The sequence below is a fragment of the Canis aureus genome, chromosome 4 (assembly GCF_053574225.1).
Source record: "Canis aureus isolate CA01 chromosome 4, VMU_Caureus_v.1.0, whole genome shotgun sequence".
Classification (NCBI taxonomy): Eukaryota; Metazoa; Chordata; class Mammalia; order Carnivora; family Canidae; genus Canis; species Canis aureus.
The window spans coordinates 36066869-36090078 of record NC_135614.1 but is presented as its reverse complement, the minus strand read 5'-3'; the positions used below and the strand labels follow the sequence as shown (position 1 = coordinate 36090078).

Sequence of the window (23210 nt, the reverse complement as noted above, 5' to 3'; positions counted from 1 at the left end):
TAGTTTGAAAACTTGCTGAAACTATACATACTATCCCTGAAAAATGTGTGCACATTTTCATACAGTTTCACAAAATATGAAGAACCTGTGAAACTCATTAATAAATCTCTGCTCACAAACTTACCTTCCTTTAAAATAAAAGATTTTATTTATTTATTCATGAGAGAGAGAGAGAGAGGCAGAGACACAGGCAGAGGGAGAAACAGGCTCCATGCAGGGAGCCTGATGTGGGACTCGATCCCGGGTCTCCGACTCGATCCCGGGTCTCCAGGATCACACCCTGGGCCGAAGGCAGGCGCTAAACCACTGAACCATTGGGGCTGCCCTCAAAACATTTTTTAAAATAAAGTTATATCTATAAGTTTCTTTAGCGAATATAATTTACTCATCTATTCAATTATATGGCAAAAACGGTCTTACAGATGAATTATTAAAGTACATTATGTATTTTTAAGTTTCTGAAATACATTACATAGATAAAAGCCAACGTAACCAACAGTTCTGCCTATGATGTCCAAGTTCTTTATAACCATATTCTAATACACAAAATAAACACTTTCCATAGTCCTTCATCATTTAGCTCTGAAACAAATATTTATAACTATACCTTCAGAAGAGAAAACAATACCTTACCCTGAAATGCAGAACTACTTTCAGCTGTCCTCCTCCCTCAAATACCCCAGCCTCTCTGTCACATAAATCCATTTAGCTTCTTAAAACATCAAGTAGCAAAGAACAAGGTTATTTTTTTGTAATTTTAAAAGATGTTACTTATTTATTCATAAGAGACACAGAGAGAGCCAGAGACCTAGGAGGGGGAAACAGACTCCTCGCAGGGAGCCGGATGTGGGACTGGATCCTGGGACTCCAGGATCACACCCTGAGCCGAAGACAGATACTCAACCACTGCTGAGCCTCCTAGGTATCCCATAAACTTTTTAAGTTAGAAGGAGGGACGCCTGGGGGCTCAACAGTTAAGCACCTGCCTTCAGCTCAGGGCGTGATCCTGGAGTCCCGGGATCAAGTCCCACTTCGGGCTCCCTGCATGGAGCCTGCCTTCTCCCTCTGCCTGTGTCTCTGCCTCTCTCTCTTTGGGTCTCTCATGAATAAATAAATAAAATCTTAAAAAAAAAAAAAGAAGGATATTTATTACATAAAGCAATTAGAAACAGCCTAAATTAGTTTTGTAACATTAAGACAATAGAATGCTGTACAATTATAAAAGTGATGTGTAGGGGTGACAGGGTGACTCAGTCGGTGAAGCATCCAAATCCAACTCTTGATTTCTACTCAGGTTATGATCTCAGGACTGTGAGACTGAGCCAGCGCTCTGGCTGGTAATGGAGCCTGCTTAGTATATTCTCTCTCTCCCTCTCCCTCTGTTCCACCTCTGTCTCTTAAAAAAAAGGAGGGGGGTAATACAATGTTTAATGACCTCCCAGAGACCTTCGTGTAGTAAGCATACTAAGTACTCCCATAAGCTATTTATTAGGAAATAATTCCTTCAGTAATGCTGTAAAGTACTCTAGGTCAGTGGCTTCCCTTTTGAACAGATGAGGAAGTTGAAGCCCTCAGGAAAACTCCCAAAGTTAGGGGTCTTGCCTGAGCTCTGAAGAGCTAGTTTAGCCAGGGCAACATAAGTCTCCAGACTCCGCTACCATGCTCTCTCTCCACTTGTTAGTAAAAGCAGTGGTGATATTTTTTCTGGTTTGGTTTTAGCCTTGGTTTTGTTTCTATCCCTTTTAAGATATCAGATGTCAGAGTTAGCTTTTAATTTTTAGCTTTTCAGTATTTTAGGCTTAGCAAATGGTACTTCTGAGATTATGAAAACTATAGTTCTTTGCCTTCTGCTGGGGACTGTTTAAGAATAAAACAGGTCAGGTATTAGATTCCTTCTCTAAAGGTAAGTAAATATAAATCTAACAAGTTAAATTATGTTTAAACCCATTGGGTAGCATTAACAGCTGTGCATTGAATTTATGTTATCATTCCTTTGCCCATACTTGATGGCTTGTTAATTGAGATCTGTAATTGGCTTTTCTTAAATACAAGTGCACTTTTTAAGTACTTTTACTGCTTGGCATAAACGTTTTGCTAGTGTTTTTCTACCACTCAATGCTGGGAGAATTAATCATAATACCAATTCAAATCCTATTTTCATCTCTCATTTAGAAAGGTTAACAGAAATGTTTCTGATGATAAAAATTAAAGATAGCAAAAATGAATTCCTCAAGTTCAAAATGAATAGGAAGTTAAGGTTTACTAAATTGCTGGGGTAGCCAGTTATCCACCAGAGCCACTGTTAAAAAAAGAAAAAAAAAATCTTTGAGGTTACATGGCATATAGGATTAGGAGAAAGACTGGAAAGCGGAAATAGTGAAAGAAACCTGACCCAGAGATGGGTTTCTTGACAGAGTGGCATGCCTTATGGGAGTTCTTACTCCAGAGAGATACATTGCCAGAATATTATAATTTATTGTGTTATACTGTTTATTATTATTATTTTTTTAATTTTATGTATTTTATTTGAGAGAGAGCACAAGCAGAGGGAAGGGCAAAGGGAGAGGGAGAAGCAGACCTCTCTGCTGAGCAGGGAGCCCAATGCAGGGCTCCTGGGATCACGACCAGAGCCGAAGGCAGATGCTTAACTGACTGAGCTACCCAGGCACCCCTGTGTTATACTCTTTAGATTCTACTAAGTAAATTTCGATTTAAGCATTATTATTTGCAAAACCTCTGAGAAGATTTGGCTTAGTCATTTAATTCTGAATTGATCTAGTTGCTTAACAATGTTGAAATCTCTTGAATTAAGGGTAACAATTTTAAGGGACTTGAATGTCTAGGGAGAGTTCACTAAAAGACATGAGAGCTCTGTGCTAAAAAAAAAAAAAAAAAAGGCCTGGGTGGCTCAGTCAGTTAAGCATCCAACTCTTGATTTCAGCTCAGGTCTTGATCTCAAGGTCCTGGAGATGGAGCCCTGTGTAGGCCTCCCGTGCTAGGCGTGGAGCCTGCTTAGGATTCTTTCCCTTTTCCTCCCCCCACCCCTTAAAAATAAAAAAGGTGGAAGGGGAAATGTCAGATATGTAAACATCCATTAATTTCTTCATAATTTAATGTAACTGCAGTTATTTCAAGATTGATTCCGTACTGTGAAGTAGCCAGATTTTCCTATTTGTTTTTTACCCTTGACTTATTTTTAATTTTTATAGATAAAGTGGAGAATTTTAGTGAAGAATATGAAAAGAATAGTCACCATATTTACAAAAATGCTGAAGACAGTACTAAGAAACCCAGTGCAGAAACAACAGTAGCTTCTGTATACAAAGCTGATGAAATCAAGGAAACAAATGACACTTGGAACTCTCAACTTGGAAAAAGGTCAGAATCTCCATCAGAAACATCTCCCATTAAGGGATCTGTAAGAACTGGTTTGTATGAATGGGATAATGATTTTGAAGATATCAGATCAGAAGATTGTATTTTAAGTTTGGATAGTGATCCTCTTTTGGAGATGAAGGATGAGGATTTTAAAAACCGGTTGGAAAATCTAAATGAAGCCATTGAGGAAGACATCATGCAAAGTGTTCTTAGGCCAAGCAACTGTAGGACGTACTGTAGGGCCAATAAAGCAAAATCCTCACAAGGAGCTTCAAATTTTGATAAGCTAATGGACGGAACCAGTCAGGCCTTAGCCAAAGCAAACAGTGAATCAAGTAAGGATGGCCTGAATCAGGCAAAGAAAGGCAGTGTAAGTTCTGGGACCAGTTTTAGAGGGACAGTTGGACGGACTAGAGATTACACTGTTTTACATCCATCTTGCTTGTCAGTTTGTAATGTTACCATACAGGATACTATGGAACGGAGCATGGATGAATTCACTGCATCAACCCCTGCAGATTTGGGCGAAGCTGGCCGCCTAAGAAAAAAGGCAGATATTGCGACTTCTAAGACCACTACTAGATTTCGACCTAGTAATACTAAATCTAAAAAGGATGTTAAACTTGAATTTTTTGGTTTTGAAGATCATGATGAGACAGGAGGTGATGAAGGAGGTTCTGGGAGTTCTAATTACAAAATTAAGTATTTTGGTTTTGATGATCTCAGTGAAAGTGAAGATGATGATGAAGATGACTGTCAAGTGGAAAGAAAGACAAGCAAAAAAAGAACTAAAACAGCTCCATCCCCCTCCTTGCAGCCTCCTCCTGAAAGCATTGATAATTCCCAGGACAGTCAGTCTAGTGCTAACAATGCAGGTAAGACTTTAAAAAAAAAAAAAAAAAATTTAAGTAAATGCCTTTTAGGTTTAAATCAGCAGCTACTTAGTTTCTACTTAGACAATTTTAACTTATGTTCAATTTTAGTAGAAGTACTCTTTAGGACTACAGATTACCTTATCCAGATTTACAGCATTTTAAATGTTAATTCCACATTGTAAGGATCAATTTATAGATTTATAACTGATCCTTATATAATTGTGTTTTAATTCCCATTAGAGAATTTTAAGAGTATGTGTGTATAGGAGTATTAGAGAACTTGATGTTTCCACTTTGAAAATCCAAATGCAGTGGAGACTTAAGGGTAGATTTTGGCAGTTTAGAACTACACTGATAATGGAATGTAATAATGGAAAAATTGGAAAATTAAAATTGATAAAAAGCTTTGTATTTGGCTCAAAATTAATGAACTAATAAATGTTTAAAACATTCTCAAGAAATCTTAAGTCTTAATCTTAAAAATCATCCTCTTGAGTTGATTTAATAAAATTGAAAAGTGCTAGTTAAGTATTTATTCACTCTTAACAGTGAAGTTTGTCTCTTAAAATAGGACGGCCAGTAATGACTAGAGGCTCTCAAAGAGTTGTTAGTCTACTGTGAGAGACAAACAAAAGAAGTAGGTTAGCTTTGCTGCAATTAAGTCATTACCTGACAAGGGTTTTGTGAGGAAGAGTAAGTGAAAGCCTATGGGATATAGGGGCTATATTTATATATATTTAACCAAGTACATAGTTTCTTTGTATTGGTTTACTTGCTACGTAAAGTTTTTGTACTGTAAGTCATACGAGAGGTGTCATTATGGTGAATTAGAATTCTGATAGTATTCTTACGTATAGATTCTCTTGTACATCATCATACTTGAGACTACTCTACCATTTTGTTATATTTGGCCTAAAAATAGTTTTGTTAGAGTCGCTTTTCAAAACTAGAATTTTATAGGAATAGTGCCTAAGGGCTCACTCCTTATTCCCAAAATAAATAAAAGTAATAAATAAAGGGTATTGTCAGAATTCATCCAGTGTTGTCTTGAATCTCTTCTGGAGCACTGAAGTTTGCAGCAGCCTTGCTAGTCACATGAGATCTGACTGGGGAGACAGTTTTACAGTTGGTTTCTTGGGAGGATGATAAAATAATGATGTATGAAACCTGAGCTCCTGTCTTCCCGCAGTTTACTTAGCTCTTATCATTTATTAACTTTGATAGCAAGTTATCTTAATCAGCAATTGAAAATCTCTGGCTGAAATTTACACTTTGGGGTAATATAACTTTTAAGCTTTGAAATGTGAAATCATCAGGTTCAGAAACTTCATGGTGATACCAAATAAAATTTAAAAATTAGACACCATTTGATAGATATAGCCAAAGTTGGAATTTGGGTCTTCATCTGATATATAAAATAGCAAACATTTTTAGGGATTGGGCTAGCAAAAGTCTTCCTGTTTTTCTTTTTTGTGTTTAGGCTAGAAAAAAAAATATAGTCATTTAGGAATTAATCTAATTCTTTGCTTATTTTTTGTATGAAGACCAACAAATCATTGAGCTATATTGTACTAGGTCATTTTCTATCTTTTGCTAAGGATAGCTTCTTTTTTTTTGTTTTGTTTTGTTTTCTTTTTTTTTTCTGTTTTTGTAGATGTAAGCAGACATACTTTGAAGGCCAGCATGATTCAGTTTTACTTAAGTTCTAAGAAAATGTTAAAGGTAGATACCACCTGATATAGTGTGTATGTGTTTAAATTAGACCATCCTAATGTCATTGTCCATAGATATTCAACAGTTATTTTACAGAAAAATTAATTTTTCCATTTACATAAAATAAAACTGAAGCACGTACACTGTAACTAGATTTCTGATTTTCTCTTAGAGTAGGGATCTGATTTTTCTCCTAGAGTAGGGAGCAAACAGGAGGGTGAGAATGGCAAAATGGGACTTAATATTGTTAGGAATATTTTGTCAACTGAGTGGTGATTTTATTCCTTTTATTCTTTTCCCTCCCAATAAATCACTCCCCCAAATGTTCATAGTTTGTTTGGTAGTTAATTTGAAGTATTAGAAAGCTAGCTAGTTTTGATTACCATTTCAGAAAACTTGGATTTTACAGAGGACTTGCCTGGTGTGCCTGAAAGTGTGAAGAAGCCCCCAAATAAACAAGGAGATAAATCAAAAGAAAACACCAGAAAGATTTTTAGTGGTCCCAAACGGGTAAGTAAAGCATTATCAGTGATGTGTGTTATTTATTATTACACTAGGGCGCAGTTTTTACTTTTTCTATTTGAAAATTACTAACAAATTTCATCTTTTGAGGATGTAAGTCAATTTTTCAAACATTTTAAACCATTTTTTAAGTGTGAAAGATATACCTATTAAAATTTTTAGTATATATATAGTTCAGTAACATTAAATACATTCACAGTGTTTTGTAACCATCCCATTATCTATATCCAAAACATTTCATCATCACCAGCAAAAACTCTGTACCCATTAAACAATAATAACTCACCCTTTGTCCTTCCAGCCCCAGCTCCTGGTAAACACTGTTTTACTTTTTGTCTCTATGAATTTGCCTCTTCTGGTTAACTCCTGTAAGTGGAATCATACAATACTTACCTATCTGTGTCTTTATTTCACTAAGCATAGCGTGGTCAGGGTCCATCTATATCATAGCACATATCAAAATTTCATTCCTTTTTTTATGGCTGAAAAACATTATATTGTTGGTATATACTATATTTATTGTTGTTCAAGGGTATTCTGTTTATGAGAAGACCCTACTCTGCCATCCACTGGTACAACTCCTCTATTAGCTGATACTTCAAAAATACTGTTTGTATTAGTTTAAGCCCTAAACTGGCGGATTTAAAAACGTATTTATTCTCTTACAGTTCAACATGCCAGAGGTCCAAAATCAAGATGCTGGGAGGGCTATGCTTTTTCAAAGACTATAGGGGGAAATCCTTCCTTACCTCTTCCAGCTTCTAGTGACTCTGGGTATTTGGTTTGTGCTGCATAACTGCAGTGTATCCCTCTGTCACATGGCCTTCTCGTCCTTTTCCCTGTGTCGTCTTTTAGAAGAACATTTTGTATATACAACATTTTGTTTATTCATCATTAGAGTTGTTTTCACCTTTTGGCTATTTGAGTCTCTGCCTTCAATACTTTTGGATATATACCTAAGAGTAGAATTTCTGTTTTAAGCGTCAAACTCTTTTCCACCGTGACTGAACCATTTTACATTTCCACCAGCAGTGCTCAAAGGTTCCATTTTCTCTGTCTTCACCAACACTTATTTTCTGTTTTTGTTGTTTTGTTTTTAAAGATTTATCTATTTGAGAGAACATGGGGGAAGGGGCAGAAAGGGGGATACGCAGACTCCCTGCCAACATAGGGGTTGAACTCATGACCCTGAGAGCAAGACCTGAGTTGGCATCAAGTTGGAGCCTAACCAGTTGAGCCACTGAGGAGGCCCTGTGGGGTTTTTTGTTTGTTTGTTTGTTTGTTTGTTTATTTAATTTTTAAATTTATTTATGATAGTCACACAGAGAGAGAGAGAGAGAGGCAGAGACACAGGCAGAGGGAGAAGCAGGCTCCATGCACCGGGAGCCCGACGTGGGACTCGATCCCAGGTCTCCAGGATCGCACCCTGGGCCAAAGGCAGGCGCTAAACCGCTGCGCCACCCAGGGATCCCTGTTTATTTTTTTAATAATAGCTATTCTAATGGGTATGAAATGGTATTTTATTTCCCTAGCTAGAGATATTGAGCATCTTTTTTTGTACTTCTTGGTTATTCTTATATCTTTTTTTGGATAAACAGCTATTCGAGTCCTTTGTGCATATTTGAATCAAGTCATTTATCTTTTTGTTGTTGAGTTATAGGGATTCTTTACATATTAATCCCGTATTAGAGAAATAATTTGCACATTGATACCTCATTCTGTGACTTGTCTCTTTTTAAAAAAAAAAAAACATTTTATTTATTTATTCATGAGAGAGACAGAGAGAGGCAGAGACACAGGCAGAGGGAGAAGCAGGCTCCATGCAAGGAGCCTGATGCGGGACTCGATCCTGGAAATCTGGGATCACACCCTGAGCCAAAGGCAGATGCTCAACCGCTGAGCCACCCAGGCATCCCAGATTGAATGTTTATAAACAGCAAAAGGATAAGCGTGTCTAAGAATGAATAAGGCTAAGTCATACAGCCTCATTTTATTTTTATTCTTTTATCTCTGTGAAGAGCTAATTGGGAATCATTTCAGAATAATTGTGCTATACTTTTGTACCCCCATATGCCCACCTCCTCACCAAAAAAAAAAAAAAAAAAAAAAATGCTTAATGCTAATTTTAATAAGCTCAAGTTGTTCTGGGGCCAGGGCAGTGTGGAATATAGTGTGTATGGCCTGTATAGACTTTAGTCATTAATGCTGAGATGATGTTTTTGACTTATATGAGATTGTGTATGGCATATATTGGTTTGCAGAGCAATAGTTACCAATTTCTTTGGTCTCGGGACCACTTTACAATCTTTAAAAATTTACTGAGAATCACAAAGAACTTATTTATTTTTAAGATTTTATTTATTTGACAGAGAACACAAGCAGGGAGAGCAGGAGAGGGAAAAGCAGGCTCCCCACTGAACAGGGAGCCCAGTATGGGGCTCCATCCCAGGATCCTGGGATCATGACCTGGGCCAAAGGCAGATGCTTAACTAAGCCACCCAGATGCCCCCCAAATAACTTTTTTTTTTTTTTAAAGATTTTATTTGTTTATTCATAAGAGACACAGAGAGAGGCAGAGACATGGGCAGAGGGAAAAGCAGGCTCGACGCAGGACTTGATCCCAGGACCCTGGGGTCTCAGCCTGAGCAGAAGGCAGAAGCTTAACCATCAAGCCACCCAGACATCTCTAAAGAACTTGTTGGGCAGCCCCGGTGGCTTAGCGGTTTAGTGCCGCCTGGCCTATTTAACTATTTTAATTTTTTAAATTTTTTAAATTTAAATTTTTTAATTTTTTTAAATTTTTATTTATTTTTATTTATTTTTATTTTTTTTAAGTACAAGCTTTTTTCTTTTTTGAGAATTTATTTATTCATGAGACAGAGAGAGGCAGAGACACAGGCAGAGGGAGAAGCAGGCCCCTTGCAGGGAGCCCGATGTGGGACTCGATCCTGGGACTTCAGGATCACGCCCTGGGTCCAAAGCAAGCACTCAACCGCTGAGCCACCCAGGTGTCCCCATTTAACTATTTTTAAATAAATAAAATCTTTAAAAAAAAAAAGGAATTGTCTAAAGAACTTTTGATTATATGTGCAGAGACAATATTTATCAAGTTAGAGGTAAAAACTGAGAAAAAAAAACTGAGAAAAAGTGAGAAAAATAGGGACTGTTGGGTGGCTCAGAGGTTGAGCATCTGCCTTTGGCTCAGGGCATGATCCCCGGGGTCCGGGGATCGAGTCTCGCATCGGGCTCCTTGTGAGGCGCCTGCTTCTCCCTCTGTGTCTGTGTGTTTGTCTCATGAATAAATAAATAAAATCTTAAAAAAAGAAAGTAGTAAGAAAAATAACAATGTTTTACATTTTTTGCAAATCTTTTAAAAGTGGCTTAATGAAAGACAGCTGGATTCTCAGCCTCCTGCATTCAGTATATTTCATTATGATGTTTTAATTAAAATATATGAAGAAAATTCAGCTTCACACAGATATGTGGACATATTTTAAATAGCCTTTTCAGGTAATTGTGAATGTTCTTTGGTACTACACCAAAACTCAACAAATGGGCATTTTTTAAAGATTAGTTGCAATTGGAATCTAAAACCATGCCAATGAACCTTTCATTCTGTTATATTAAAATCTGTTGGTCTTTTACTTTTTTTTTTTGGTCTTTTACTTTTATTATTATTATTTATTCCTGAGAGACACAGAGTGAGGCAGAGAGAGAGAAGCAGGCTCCCTGTGGGGAACTAGATGCAGGGTTTGATCCCAGGATCCTGGGATCATGACCTGAGCCACCCAGGCATCCCTGTTGTTGTTTTCTTATTTTTTGGTCTTTGATGTTGGGTGGATTTTTTACACATACATGCTTTGTGACATCATACATTGGGTCATTTGGAAAATATTGGTTACACTGATTTATGTGCATATCTTTCAAATGGTGACACATCTCATTATATGGTATCAAAAAATCACATTAGTATCACTGCCAAACTCCTTAGAAAAGTCTTTTTTTTAAATTATTTTTAAGCAATCTCTACACCCAGTGTGGGGTTAAACTCATGACCCCAAGATCAAGAGTCTCATGCTCCACCAGCCAGGTGCCCCAAGATAGCATATGTCTTTTAAGCATACATATATATGCATATATATGCATATAACCAATTGCAGTTATATGACTACAGTACTTAAAAACACTAGCCATTCTTTTATATGGTGTGATGTCTAGTCCATATTCTGTTTCCCCCAACTATCTCTGAATTGTCTTTTAGTGTTTTTGTTTTTCTTTCAAACCATAATCATTTAGTTACATCTTTTAAGTCTTGAACAGTCCCCTTGTCTTTTAAAAATTTTCGTGGCACTGATTTATTTTGAAGAACTCATGATATTTGTCTTGTAGAATATTTCACATTCAGAATATATCTGATTTTTCTTTTTCCTGATGGTGTCCTTTACTATATTAAAGTAGTATAGTGGCATAAAACACTGGAAATTAAGTCTGATTAGGTTCAGGTTAAACATATTTTGGCCTGATTAGGTTCAAGTTAAAGGCTGATTAGGTTCAGGTTAAACATATTTTGGCAAGAATAAGTCTAAGTGATAATTGTGTATGTTGCTTTGCATTAGAAGCTACGTAGTACCTGGTTATTCTGCTCAATATTGTTTGACTACCAAATGAAGTTTGTGATCACCAAGTCTCCAATAAGGGCATATTTTTCCTTTTGTAATTTAGTTAGCTAAATTGGAAGTAAACTTCTAGGTACTACTGTGGCACCATGTGAATATACTGTTCCCCGTTATTGTTTCACTTCATCATTTTAGCATCCATTGTTGATCTTTGCATCATTTATTACATTGACAGTTGCAGAATGGTGAGTTTTCTAATTGCTGTTGCTTCCGCATTTAATAACTGGAATTCTGTAAAAAGTTGTCTTCCTCCTTTCCCCACTCGTTGCTTTTTCTCTCTCCTACACTACAGACTCAATAATTTTTATTTTTTAAATATATTTACAGGGGCACCTGGTTGTCTCAGTTGTTTGGGGGTCCAACTCTTGATTATGGCTCCAGTTATGATCTCAGGGTCAAGAGCTCAAACCCCATTTCAACTTCCATGCTAGGCATAGAGCCTGCTTAGGATTCTCTCTCTCCCTCTGCCGCTCCCCTCAACCTAGAATGGTGCGCGCGCGCCCACACACACACACACACACACACACACACACACACACACAGGTGTTCTCTCTCTCTTTCCCTCTCTCTCTCTCAAAAAAAAAAAAAAGTATTTACAATAGATTGGGCCATTGTGTACCATTTCAGCATATCACTTGTGTCCTATTGCTGTAACTGCATCATCTTTTTTTTCCCTTAGGATTTTATATTGTTTTTGTAGGTAATTTCTGCACCTGGCATGAGGCTTAAACTCACAATCCTGAGATCAAGAGTTGCTTGCTCCACCAGCTGAGCCAGCCAGGTGCCCCAACCCCATCATCTTTGAGTGTTTCCCTTGCATTTTGCACAAAAGATGACTGGGACTCACCTTGTATTTTACCTCTTTCAGTCATGGAACCATTCATTTATGCAAGGCTCCTTGGTTCTTTAGATGGGGATAGTACTTAGAAACCCAGATCTGGGTGCTGGGTGTCTTTGTTGCTTCTAGGTTCTGTTGTTGGACAGAGCTATGAAACATGTTGAAAAATAAACTGAGTTCATATTGTGATAGTTTCATTTCAAATTTAAGATTACAGAATTTTGTACTAGTTTACTTGCTTTATCCTACAGTACATATTACTTTTAAAATTATAATACCAATATTACTATGAACAGTAAATATACCGAGTGAAGTTTAAGATTTTTCCAGTTCTTTTTGTCTTTAGATTATTTCACTGAGGGGGTGCCTGGTTGGCTCGGTTGAGTGGGTGCCTTTGGGCTCAGGTCCTAGGATCTAGTCCTGCATTGGGCACCCTGCTCAGTGGAGAATCTGCTTCTCCCTCTGCCCCTCCCTCTGCTTGTGCTTACACATGTGTGCTCCCTCTCAAATAAATAAAATCTTAAAATTATTTCACTGATGATGAAGTCATGAAGTAACGTGTTCATAAATTCTGAACTCATTTTATCCTATGTGCTTATGTTACCTGATACTCATTGACATTCATTTATATTCCTTAGTGTTCAGTTTTTATTTATTTATTTTTTTTAATTTTTTTTTTTAAGGTATTTATTTATTTGTGATAGTCACAGAGAGAGAGGCAGAGACACAGGCAGAGGGAGAAGCAGGCTCCATGCACCGGGAGCCCGACGTGGGATTCGATCCCGGGTCTCCAGTTTTTAAACTTAGTTTTAAACTTAACATTGGAGTCATTTCTTTGCTACTAATGTGGCTTAGAAGACAGCGGTGTACATGTACTTGACCCGATTATGAAGCAGTCTCTCTGGCCTAAAGTAAATAGGTCATACCAACCTAGTATGCAGAAGACCTACTTACTGTTGATGGATAGTGTCTGAGAAAAATTGAGAAAGTGATTGCTAATTTATAAAACCAAGAGAGCTATGAAATTGAACTTACTTGAAAAATGTAATATGGGTAGAGCCCTGCCTTAAAACAATAGTCCTAGATAACATTTATTCCCTGAAGAGGCTCAACTTCAGTAAGTGTTGTTTTAACTTCCTTTTTAACCTCCTACTGAAATATTTGCCAAAGCCCTTTAAAGTGGGATTGTGTCAGAATCTTTTTACATATATTAGTACTATTTAGTTGGATCAGTAATTTTCAAAAATGAAACTTATCCATGTGCTATTGTACTTTTGTACTTTTAAAAATAATAAAAAATGCTTTAGATCCAATGGAAGATATGTATCCTTTCAAAAGTATCTAGGTAAAGAATTTAGAAGTCTACTTCAGGACGAGAGCAACAAGAAGTTAAGCAGTATAAAATAGCTCATAGGAAATAGGTCATCCATTTGCCTTCAAGACACTAAAAGACTACTTCAGAGTTGTTAAAAAGGAGAGAGCCATTGAGAAATAGAAATAAGGGATATTTTACCTGTCAAGTTTTGATGAGTGTAAAGGAAGAGAGGAAATAAATGGATCAAAATTTTAAGCATTTTAAATTATATGTATAAAGTAATACAATGACAATGATAGATTTTTATATATAAGAAATTAGGATTCATGTTGTCTTTGCAAAAAAAAAAAAAAAAAATAGAGAAACTCAAGTCTCAAAGGAATTTTTATGTAGGTTACCCCCAAATCTCCAGAGAGAAAAGAAGGGGGGGTAAGTAGGTAGGTATAAGAAATGTTCTCAGCAGTTGTTCCAGTTCTCCTGGAACTGATAGGTCAAGTGGGAGTATCTGGGTCTTCTCTAATCTGATTAAAGACTCTCATGACCTCATTTCCGAGCAAAGAGGTAGTAGCCCATGGCTTGTGGTGGCAAGAGTTTCCCTCCCTACCTTTTGGGAGAGAATACTGTAGATATTTTGGACTGAATAAATCTTTATTTTGGGGTGGGCCCTAGTAAATTGGAGGCTATTTAGCAACACATCTGGCCTCTACCCATTAGATGCTGGTAGAACCTGTCCCCCCACCCCCACCCCCAGTTATTTCAACCAAAAATGTCTGCAGATGTTGTCAAATGGCTTGTGAGGGTCAAAGTGGACTTCCCTCCCATTGGGGGGTGTGTGTGTCTTGAGAATAAGTTGCAGACCTGATGCTCATTACTCCTAAATCCTTTAGTTTGTACTTTTTTTCTTTTTCTTTTTTTTTTTTTTTAAAGATTTTATTTATTCATGAAAGGGGCAGAGACACAGGCAGAGGGAGGAGCAGGCTCCTTGCTGGGAGCCTGATGTGTGAGACTCAATCCTGGGACTCGGGGATCATGCCCTGCACCTAGTCTGTACTTTCTAAACACAAGAGGACTCTATAGCTGCAGCATTCCCATCAAAACCAGGGATTTGTTTTGAAATTAATAAAGTAATAGAGATCCCATTCAGATTTTACTAATTGTCTCAGTAATGGCTTTATGGCAAAACAAATACACTCCTCCCTCCCAAAGAAAGAGCTCATGATCCAGTCCAGAATCACATGTTGTGTTTAGTTGTGACAAGTCGCTACTCCTTCAGTGTGGAACATCTGTGTCTTTCCTGGTCTTTCCATCGCGTTGACATCTTTGAAGAGTTAAGATCAGTTATTGTGTTGTGATTTAGTTATTTGTATTTGGTGGAAATACCACAGAAGAGGTACTACGTTCTCATTGCTTCATATCAGGTGGCACACAGTTGTCGCTTTGTACCATTACTATTGATGTTAACTGATCCCTTGATATCTATCAGGTTCTTTAGCTTTCCTCATCAAACTTTCACCCACTAATTTTAGCATTCATTTTTACCCATGTCAGTTGTTTACTATGGTGGTTGTTGAATGTTTTTTTCTAATTTGCATCATTCCTTCTACGGTTATTAGCAGTTGGCCCTTCTATTTTAAGAGAAATTTTTCTCACCTTCCTGTAAGACTGTGTGTATTTATATATTCATTTCTTTATGTCGGTATGAACATGGATTCCTGTTTTATTTAATCATTTATTGTTGTTATTTAAATAATAATACTATTGATACTTCAGTGCCCAGATTAGATTTGGCGTGTGGATGTTCTTCAAACTTCTTTTTAATGTGTCTAAGTCTTGTTTATTTCTTTACTTAATGACATACTGAGATGTTCAAGACTCATAGTGGGGCACCTGGGTGGCTAGGTGGTTCAGTGTCTGCCTTTGGCTCAGGTTGTGATCCCAGGGTCCTGGGATCAAGTCCCACATCTGGCTCCTTACATGGAGCCTGCTTCTCCCTCTGTCTGTGTCTCTGCCCCTCTCTCTGTGTCTCTCATGAATAAATAAATAAAATCTTTAAAAAAAAAAAAGACTCATCATATTACTTTCTCAGCCCTGGAATCAACCATTTACCCAAGGACCCCTGGTTGCTTCTTCTTCTTTTTTAATATTTTATTTATTTATTCATGAGAGAGAGAGTGAGAGAGGCAGAGACACAGGCAGAGGGAGAAGCAGGCCCCATGCAGGGAGCCCTACCACGTGGGACTCAATCCGGGGTCTCCAGGATCATGCCCTGGGCTGAAGGCGGCACTAAACTGCTGAGCCACCCAGGCTGCCCCCTTGTTTTCTTTTAGTGGAAAATGGTATTTAGAAATAAAGACTTGGTAGGGGTGCCTGGGTGGTTTAGTTGGTTAGGTGTCTAACTCTTGTTCTCAGCTTAGGTCTTGATCGTAGGGTCCTGAATTTGAGCCCCACGTTGGGCATAGAGATGACTTGAATGAATAAAACAAAAAAAGTTAAAAACTAAGAAAGTCTGGTGATTAGGTATGGTCATTTCTTTTGCATTGTCATTGCTTTGAGGAGGACTTTGAATTAAAAGGTAGGAAACATAAATATATGCATCTCCCACCCCCCCACCCTCCACTTACTTTGTATCTATATTTAGAACCATGAGTTCACACGATACCTAATTCAGGTTCAGTGCCATGTTTTATTCTAGGCTTTCCACATTTTGCTTCACTTTGCTGAGAAATCTGGTTTCCATTATCTTCAACATATTTATGTATTTTTTCAGTCTCATGTATATAACCAATTTCCTGACCACACAGGCCATCTCCTTGGCTTTAGTGCAACTAGCCAAGAGGTCCCTCTTGCCTCTCCCTGCCTCCCCATGTTAGAGAACATTACCTTTTTTAAGGATGCTACTCTGGTAATCTCCCCAGCACTTAACCAGGGATGCCAAAAAGGGTTGTTTGTAACAGGCTAGGGGAACACATGTGGCAGAAAGATGAGAAGGGTGAGGAAAACTTCTGGTAAGAATGTAGTTGAAGACACCTGGCTGGCTCAGTTGGTTAAACATCCCAACTCTTGATTTCAGCTCAGGTCATGATCTCTCAGGGTCGTGAGTTTGAGCCCTGCATCAGGCTCTGCTCAGCACAGAGTCTGCTCGTCCCTCTCCCTCTGCTTCTCCCCCTGCGCTCACTCTCATTCTCATGAATGAATGAATGAATGAAAAATTTTTTAAGATTTTATTTATTTATTCATGAGAGACACAGAGAGAAGGCAGAGACCTAGGCAGAGGGAGAAGCAAGCTCCATGCAGGGAGCCCAATGTGGGACTCTGCCCTGAGCCAAAGGCAGATGCTCAACTGCTTAGCCACCCAGGCATCCCTAAATTTTTTTTTTTTTTTAATGAATGTAAAGATGATTTTAAAGAACGTTGAGATGATTACTCAGAAAAATTTTAACTCGCTAGGGAGAAAATTAGAATTTGAGGGATTAGGTTGGAACATATCGGTATTTAAGTGCCTGTTTCTCCTTATGGTTTTATTGGTCATTTGATGCCTTTTTTAAAAAGTGCCATCCTATTTTTGATAGCTGGGTATAGTTTCCCTCAATTCTGTTATTTGCAGTTGTCATATATGTGCTGAAATACTTAAATCATTTCTATTGCCTTCCCTGCTTTTTGCTTTATTTCTAGCTTCCATTCAGCTGCTGCCTTTCTCCTCTTTCTTAAGGGATTATCTGTGTGACCCTCAGTGCTTGGAGGGTTCTATTTTACCAGAGACTTGGGTCAACTTACTTTGCTAATTAAAACTGCTGCTGGGTCACTGATGAAACTAATAACCGTATTTGTCAATCTCTGTTTCTTTTTTTTTTTTTTTTTTAATTTTTAAATTTTTATTTATTTACGATAGTCAGAGAGAGAGAGAGGCAGAGACACAGGCAGAGGGAGAAGCAGGCTCCATGCAGGGAGCCCGACGTGGGACTCGATCCCGGGTCTCCAGGATCGCGCCCTGGGCCAAAGGCAGGCGCCAAACCGCTGCGCCACCCAGGGATCCCCTCAATCTCTGTTTCAATTCCCAAATACTTGTATCTTCATTTTTATCATTTTCCTGTAGTTCAGTGTTGGGCCCATCTGACATTATCTTTTGTCTGACTCTCATAGGAACATTCTGGACTTTAGTTTTTTTCTACCTATCATTAAATATGACACTGGATTGCAGGCTTCTGGATAATTGAATTAAAATTTGCTTATCATTGTAAATTACTTGTTATTACATATTTATTATATTAAGATTACATGAAGCTGCAGTTTCACAGTTCAGTGTAATTTTATAGTTTCATAAACTCATTATTTTGTTCCATAAAATGAATTTAAATGGGTTGTCAAAAACAGAATCTTACAATTGAAGAGATTTTAAAGGACAACTCCTACCCAAGAGCAGATGTTCCTTAACAGTATCCATCATTAGCAGTTAACTCATGAAGCAGCTTATTTTTTTTGTCAGATTATTTTACCCACGATTACCTTTGTTGTTTGGAAATTCACTGACCATCCTGGGACCCAGTCATCAAGATGGCAGTGTGAAATTTACTGTATTGTCATGGACTAGAAACCTGAGATAACAGATGGATGTGCAGCCTTAAAAAAAAACAAAAGAGACTGGCCATTGATTTGCAAATCGGGGATACTGGCCAAAGTATAGGAGTAAAAAGCCATAGCTGCCCATTTATAGTTCCTAAGGTGCTGATCCAAAGAGTTGTTGAAGCTGAGCATATTCTGGCTGAGCCAGGCTGTGGTAGAGGGTCAGTTGTAGCTGGCTTTCTTTAGGATTGGTTTTATTCAGTATATACTACTTGGCTTTCCCAGGGCTAGGTGCTGAGAATTTTAAGCATCTTTAAGAGGCTGTCCAGTGAGGAAGAATATTTTTCTCCCTATGGAAGCTTTTTGGTAGTCTTAATATTTCCTCAAATGCGTTATTTCAAAGCAGAAGCATCTGTCATATTTTTTGTTTTGTTTTTTAAACATTATTTATTTGAGAGCGTGGGCCTGCACCAGCGAGCGGAGGGGCAGAGGGAGAGGGACAAGCAGACTCCCTGCTGAGCATGGGAGCCAGGATCACAAGATTGTGACATGAGCCGAAGTCTATCGCTCAGCTGAGCCACCCCGGTGCCCGTTATCTTTTTATATAGATAGAATTTAACTTAAATAGTAAATCAGGTACTTAAATTGTGGATCTGATTTACATAAAGGTTTAGGGAAGTGTGAATTCTTTTCTTGATTAATTCTTGAGAGGCGTTTTCTTGTAATATTTTTTAAAGATTTTAAAAAATGATTTTATTTATTTGAGAGGGAGAGCATGCAAGCAAGAGAGAGTGAGAGAGTACAAGCGGGGGGAGTAGCAGAGGGGGAGGGAGAAGCAGACTCCCCACTGAGCAGGGAGCCCAACATGGGGCTTGATCCCAGGACTCCGAGATCCGAGATCATGACCTGAGTCGGAAGGCAAATGCTTAACCAACTGAGCTCCTCAGGTACCCTACAGGATTTTTAAAAAGATTTATTAGGGTACTTGGAGTACCTTTAAAGTTTGAAAGTTCAAAATATTTTTCCATAACTTACTTCCCAGAAAATGAAGTTTGAAATGAGGAAATGAAACCATAGGTCAGTCAAACCTGACTCTCAATCAAACCTGAGAACTTGGGCAGCCCGGGTGGTTCAGCGGTTTAGTGCTGCCTGCAGCCCAGGGTGTGATCCTGGAGACTCGGGATCAAGTCCCGTGTCGGGCTCACTGCATGGAGCCTCTTTCTCTCTCTGCCTGTGTCTCTGCCTCTCTCTCTCTCTCTCTCTCTCTCTCTGTCTCATGAATAAATAAATCTTTTAAGAAGAAAAAAACTGAGAACTTTGGCATATATTTGAAACTTTGCTAAAGCATGTGTACCTGAGTATATTAGGGTGCTTAGATTTTGGATTTTGTTTTTCCATTTTATGATATATTTTAGTTAGAGTTTATTCAGAAATACAGAAAACTCACTAGGCTTTCTTTCCTTTTTTTCTTTTTCTTTTTTTTTTAAGATTTATTTATTTGTTTTGTTTTAAAGATTTATTTATTCATGAGAGACAGAGGCAGAGACACAGGCAGAGGGAGAAGCAGGCTCCATGCAGGGAGCCTGACGTGGGACACTATCCCTGGTCTCCGGGATCAGGCCCTGGGCTGAAGGTGGCGCTAAACCGCTGAGCCACTTGGGCTGCCCTTATTTATTTGCAAGAATGAGAGCTTGCACATGTTGGGTGGGGAGGAACAAAGAGAGAGAATGAATATCTCAAGCAGATTCCCTGCTGAGCCCACCACAGAGCTGTATCCCAAAACCCAAAGATCATGCTATGATCATTATTAAGAGTCAGATGTGTAACTGAGCCACCCAAGTGCCCTTAGACTTTCTTTTCTTGATACTCTGATGACTTCATGCTAATGATTACCACAAATAAACATAAGATGTGTATTTTTTTTGAGGATGGTGACCCTATATATATTAGTTTTACCTTCATATTTTCTGAGATAAAGGAGGAGTTCATAAATGTTTATTTCTGGGATTCTTAGAAGTATCTTTCAGCAAAGAATATGTATTTAGTACTAAATATATATATAATATTTAATGGTTGCCAACCCTATCAAATTTGGAAAAATTTCAACCAGTATTCTTCAGATACTTTTGTCTCTTTGTTCATCTTTTGGTACTGCAGTGACTCTTGTCCTACCTCAGTCAGCCAAAAATCAACTGGTAAAACCTGTCGTCTGACAGAAACAGGCTTATTGATTTAACTGCAGTAAAGCGTACTGCGTAACAGAGGAACGATGAGACCTCTTACCAAGTAAAAGTTTTTGTAGGACAGGGGAGCTTGAGTGAAATTTAAATGAAACACTGAGAGGCTCAGAGCAAAGCGGTGTTATCTACAGAGGGATTGGTATCAGGTCTGGGCTGCAAAATGGACTAGGGTCTGGTTTACTTGAAACTATGAAGTTGGGCAGCCCGGGTGGCTCAGCGGTTTAGCGCTGCCTTCAGTCCAGGGCCTGATCCTGGAGACCTGGGATCGAGTCCCATGTCAGGCTCCCTGCATGGGGCCTGCTTCTCCTGCTTCTTCCTCTGCCTGTGTCTCTGCCTCTCTCTCTCTCTCTCTCTCTCTGTCTCTCATGAATAAATAAATAAATAAAGTATTAAAAGAAAGAAACTATGAAGTTAAAGTAATTAGGGATGTTGTGTCCAGAAACTGTTTGAAGCTGTCTCTCTCTTCAAAGTAGCTTAATTCTCCAAGTGAAAATGGGATATTTTTAAAAAATTAAAAAAAATTTTTAATATTTATTTACTCATGAGAGAGAGAGAGAGAGAGAAGCAGAGACACAGGCAGAGGGAGAAGCAGGCTCCACGCCCGATGTGGGACTCGATCCCAGGACTCCAGGATCACGCCCTGTGCCGAAGGGAGATGCCCAACCAATGAGCCACCCAAGCGTCCCTTTTTAAAAATTTTTTTAAAGATTTTATTTATTTGAGAAAGAGCATGAACAGGGGGAGGGGAAGAAGGAGAAGCTGACTTCCCCCTGGGCTAGGAGCCTCAAGTGGGGCTCAATTCCAGGACCCTGGGATCATGACATGAGCCTATGTCATATGCTTAACTGATTGAGCCACCCAGATGCCCCCATCTTTTTTTTTTTTTTCTTAGTGAATCAACAGTCTATTGCCTTTTTAGTTTTAATTTCCTTATAGCTAACATACAGTGTTGTATCAGTTTTGGATGTATAGTATAGTGATTCAACAATCCTGTACGTTACTCAGTGCTCATCGTGAGAAGTATTGTCTTTATCCAACCCTTGCCTATTTTACCCACTCCCCACCACTTCTCTTCTGGTAGCCATAATTTCTCTGTAGTCTTTTGTCCATTGTTTTTTGGTTTGTTTTGGTTTTGGGGTTTTGTTTTTTGTTTTGTTTTTTTTTTTCTGTTTTATTTTGGATGGTTTCTCTTATTACATTTTGAAGTTGTTCTGCAGTATATAGTCAGCTATTAATCTCAACCATTAAAATTTTCATCTTGGGGATCCCTGGGTGGCTCAGTGGTTTAGCACCTGCCTTCAGCCCAGGGCTTGATACTGGAGTCTTGGGATCGAGTCCCACATCAGGCTCCCTGCATGGAGCCTGCTTCTCCTTCTGCCTATGTCTCTCTTTCTCTCTCTCATAAAATTAAAATAAAATAAAATAATAAAATAAAATAATAAAATAATAAATAAAATGAAGTAAAATAAAATAAAATAAAATAGAAAAACAAAATAAAATAAAATAAAAATAAATAAAATAAATACAGACCACAAAAATTTATAAAAAAGTTTTCATCTCTGTAAGTTTAGGTCTGTTTTATGTCTTCATTGTTTCAGTGTTTCCTCTACCTTAAAAATGTGGGATATAGCTACAGTTATTTTTAATGTTCTTGTCTGCTCATTCTGTCATCTGTATTGTTTCTGGGTCTGTTTCTGTGGATTGGTTTTTCTTATGGGTTGTATTTTCCTACTTTGCGTGCCGGTTAATTTTTAATTGAATCCTAGTCATTTAGGCTTTTACTTTATTGGGTGTTGGATGTTTCCGTATAAGATTTGACTTATTCTGAGATGCATCTAAGTTATATTTGATCCTTAAGAAGGTTTTAAATTTTAGGTGAGTGAGAGTCTTTAGGGATCACCCCTCTTCCCCCCAAAATAGATCACCTGATTCCCCTGAATTACAAGGTTTTCCACTATGGCTAGTGGGACCATGAACTTTTTCTAGCTCTGGGAAAGAACAGTCTGGGGATTATTTCCTTGCTCTTCTGGGGGAAGTTCATGCCCTGCTTCAGGTCCTTTTTTCACGCATTCGCTCATCATTACTCAGCTACGTATTTGATGGGGACCCCTCTGTATGTCCAAAGTACTTTGAGCAGCTCTCTCCTCTGGTACTGTGCTCTACAAACTAGCCACCTTCGTCTTTCTGGTTCTGTCTCAATAAGAGAGAATGCTACTGGTTGAACTGTACTCCCTTCTTGGGCCATTGCCTGGAAACTCAGGCAATTATAGGATTTAGTTCATATTTTTGCCTTCTCAGGGATCATTGTGCTGTGCTGTCTGATGTCCATTTTCCAAAAATGGCTTCATAAATTTTGCCCAGTTATTTTCAGATGAAAAAGTGAATTTGGTCCCTGTTTCAGCATCAAATCCAGAAATGGAAACCCTAGATTCATGTATGTGTTAATGATAATCATTACATTTTTGTACCCTTGTAGTCTAATCATTTTTCTTCATGAGGACTTAAGAATATAAGGATTACCTCCAAAACTAATGGTCCATTCTTGTTTCTCTCTCTTATGTTTTTTTTCTCTTTTATCCTTTTAACTGGACTTGATCTGGAATTTTGTATTAAGTTGAAATACAGTTGTATCTATTTATGCTTAGCTATGATTTCTGTGTTGCCCATATAAAAAACATTTGAGAAAGTATACAGATAGAAATTTGGTAGAACCAGGTTGAAAATAAATGAGGAAACTGTTAAGAAATGGTAAGGAATAGAATGAGGTGAAGTCTGAATTCAAGCCTTTTTGTCTTGATGGATTTCATAAGGCCTACCACGAATAGAACCTTGAGAGTCTTAGAAGCTGGGGCAGAGATGGTTGTCAGTGGCCCCTTTACTTTTTAGGAAGAACCATTAAAAATAGAAAACCCTTACCATCCTTGGGTCAAGTATGTGGGTTATGTTTTAATCATCTTTTTATTACTCTTTGGTTTTTTAGTTGTCTTATCTAAACAACTTTGTCCTTTTTAGTTGTCTTATCTTGTCTGTATTTGATACAGTTGCTTCATGGAAATTAAAATATTAACTGATAGAATGATAAAAGACTTCTAT

The 23210-nt window shown here is 38.0% G+C and overlaps 1 protein-coding gene across 3 annotated transcripts in view; it reads left to right on the top strand.

The window, feature by feature from the left end:
- WAPL (WAPL cohesin release factor) overlaps positions 1-23210 on the top strand; it is an 81573-nt gene that overhangs the window by 23215 nt on the left and 35148 nt on the right. For 2 of the 3 annotated variants that reach the window (XM_077895253.1, XM_077895255.1), the window contains exons 3-4: positions 3210-4253; positions 6358-6476. In XM_077895253.1, the coding sequence (XP_077751379.1) occupies positions 3210-4253; positions 6358-6476 (1163 nt within the window). The remainder of the gene's footprint in view (positions 1-3209; positions 4254-6357; positions 6477-23210) is intronic. The other variant, XM_077895254.1, reaches the window with a different exon arrangement.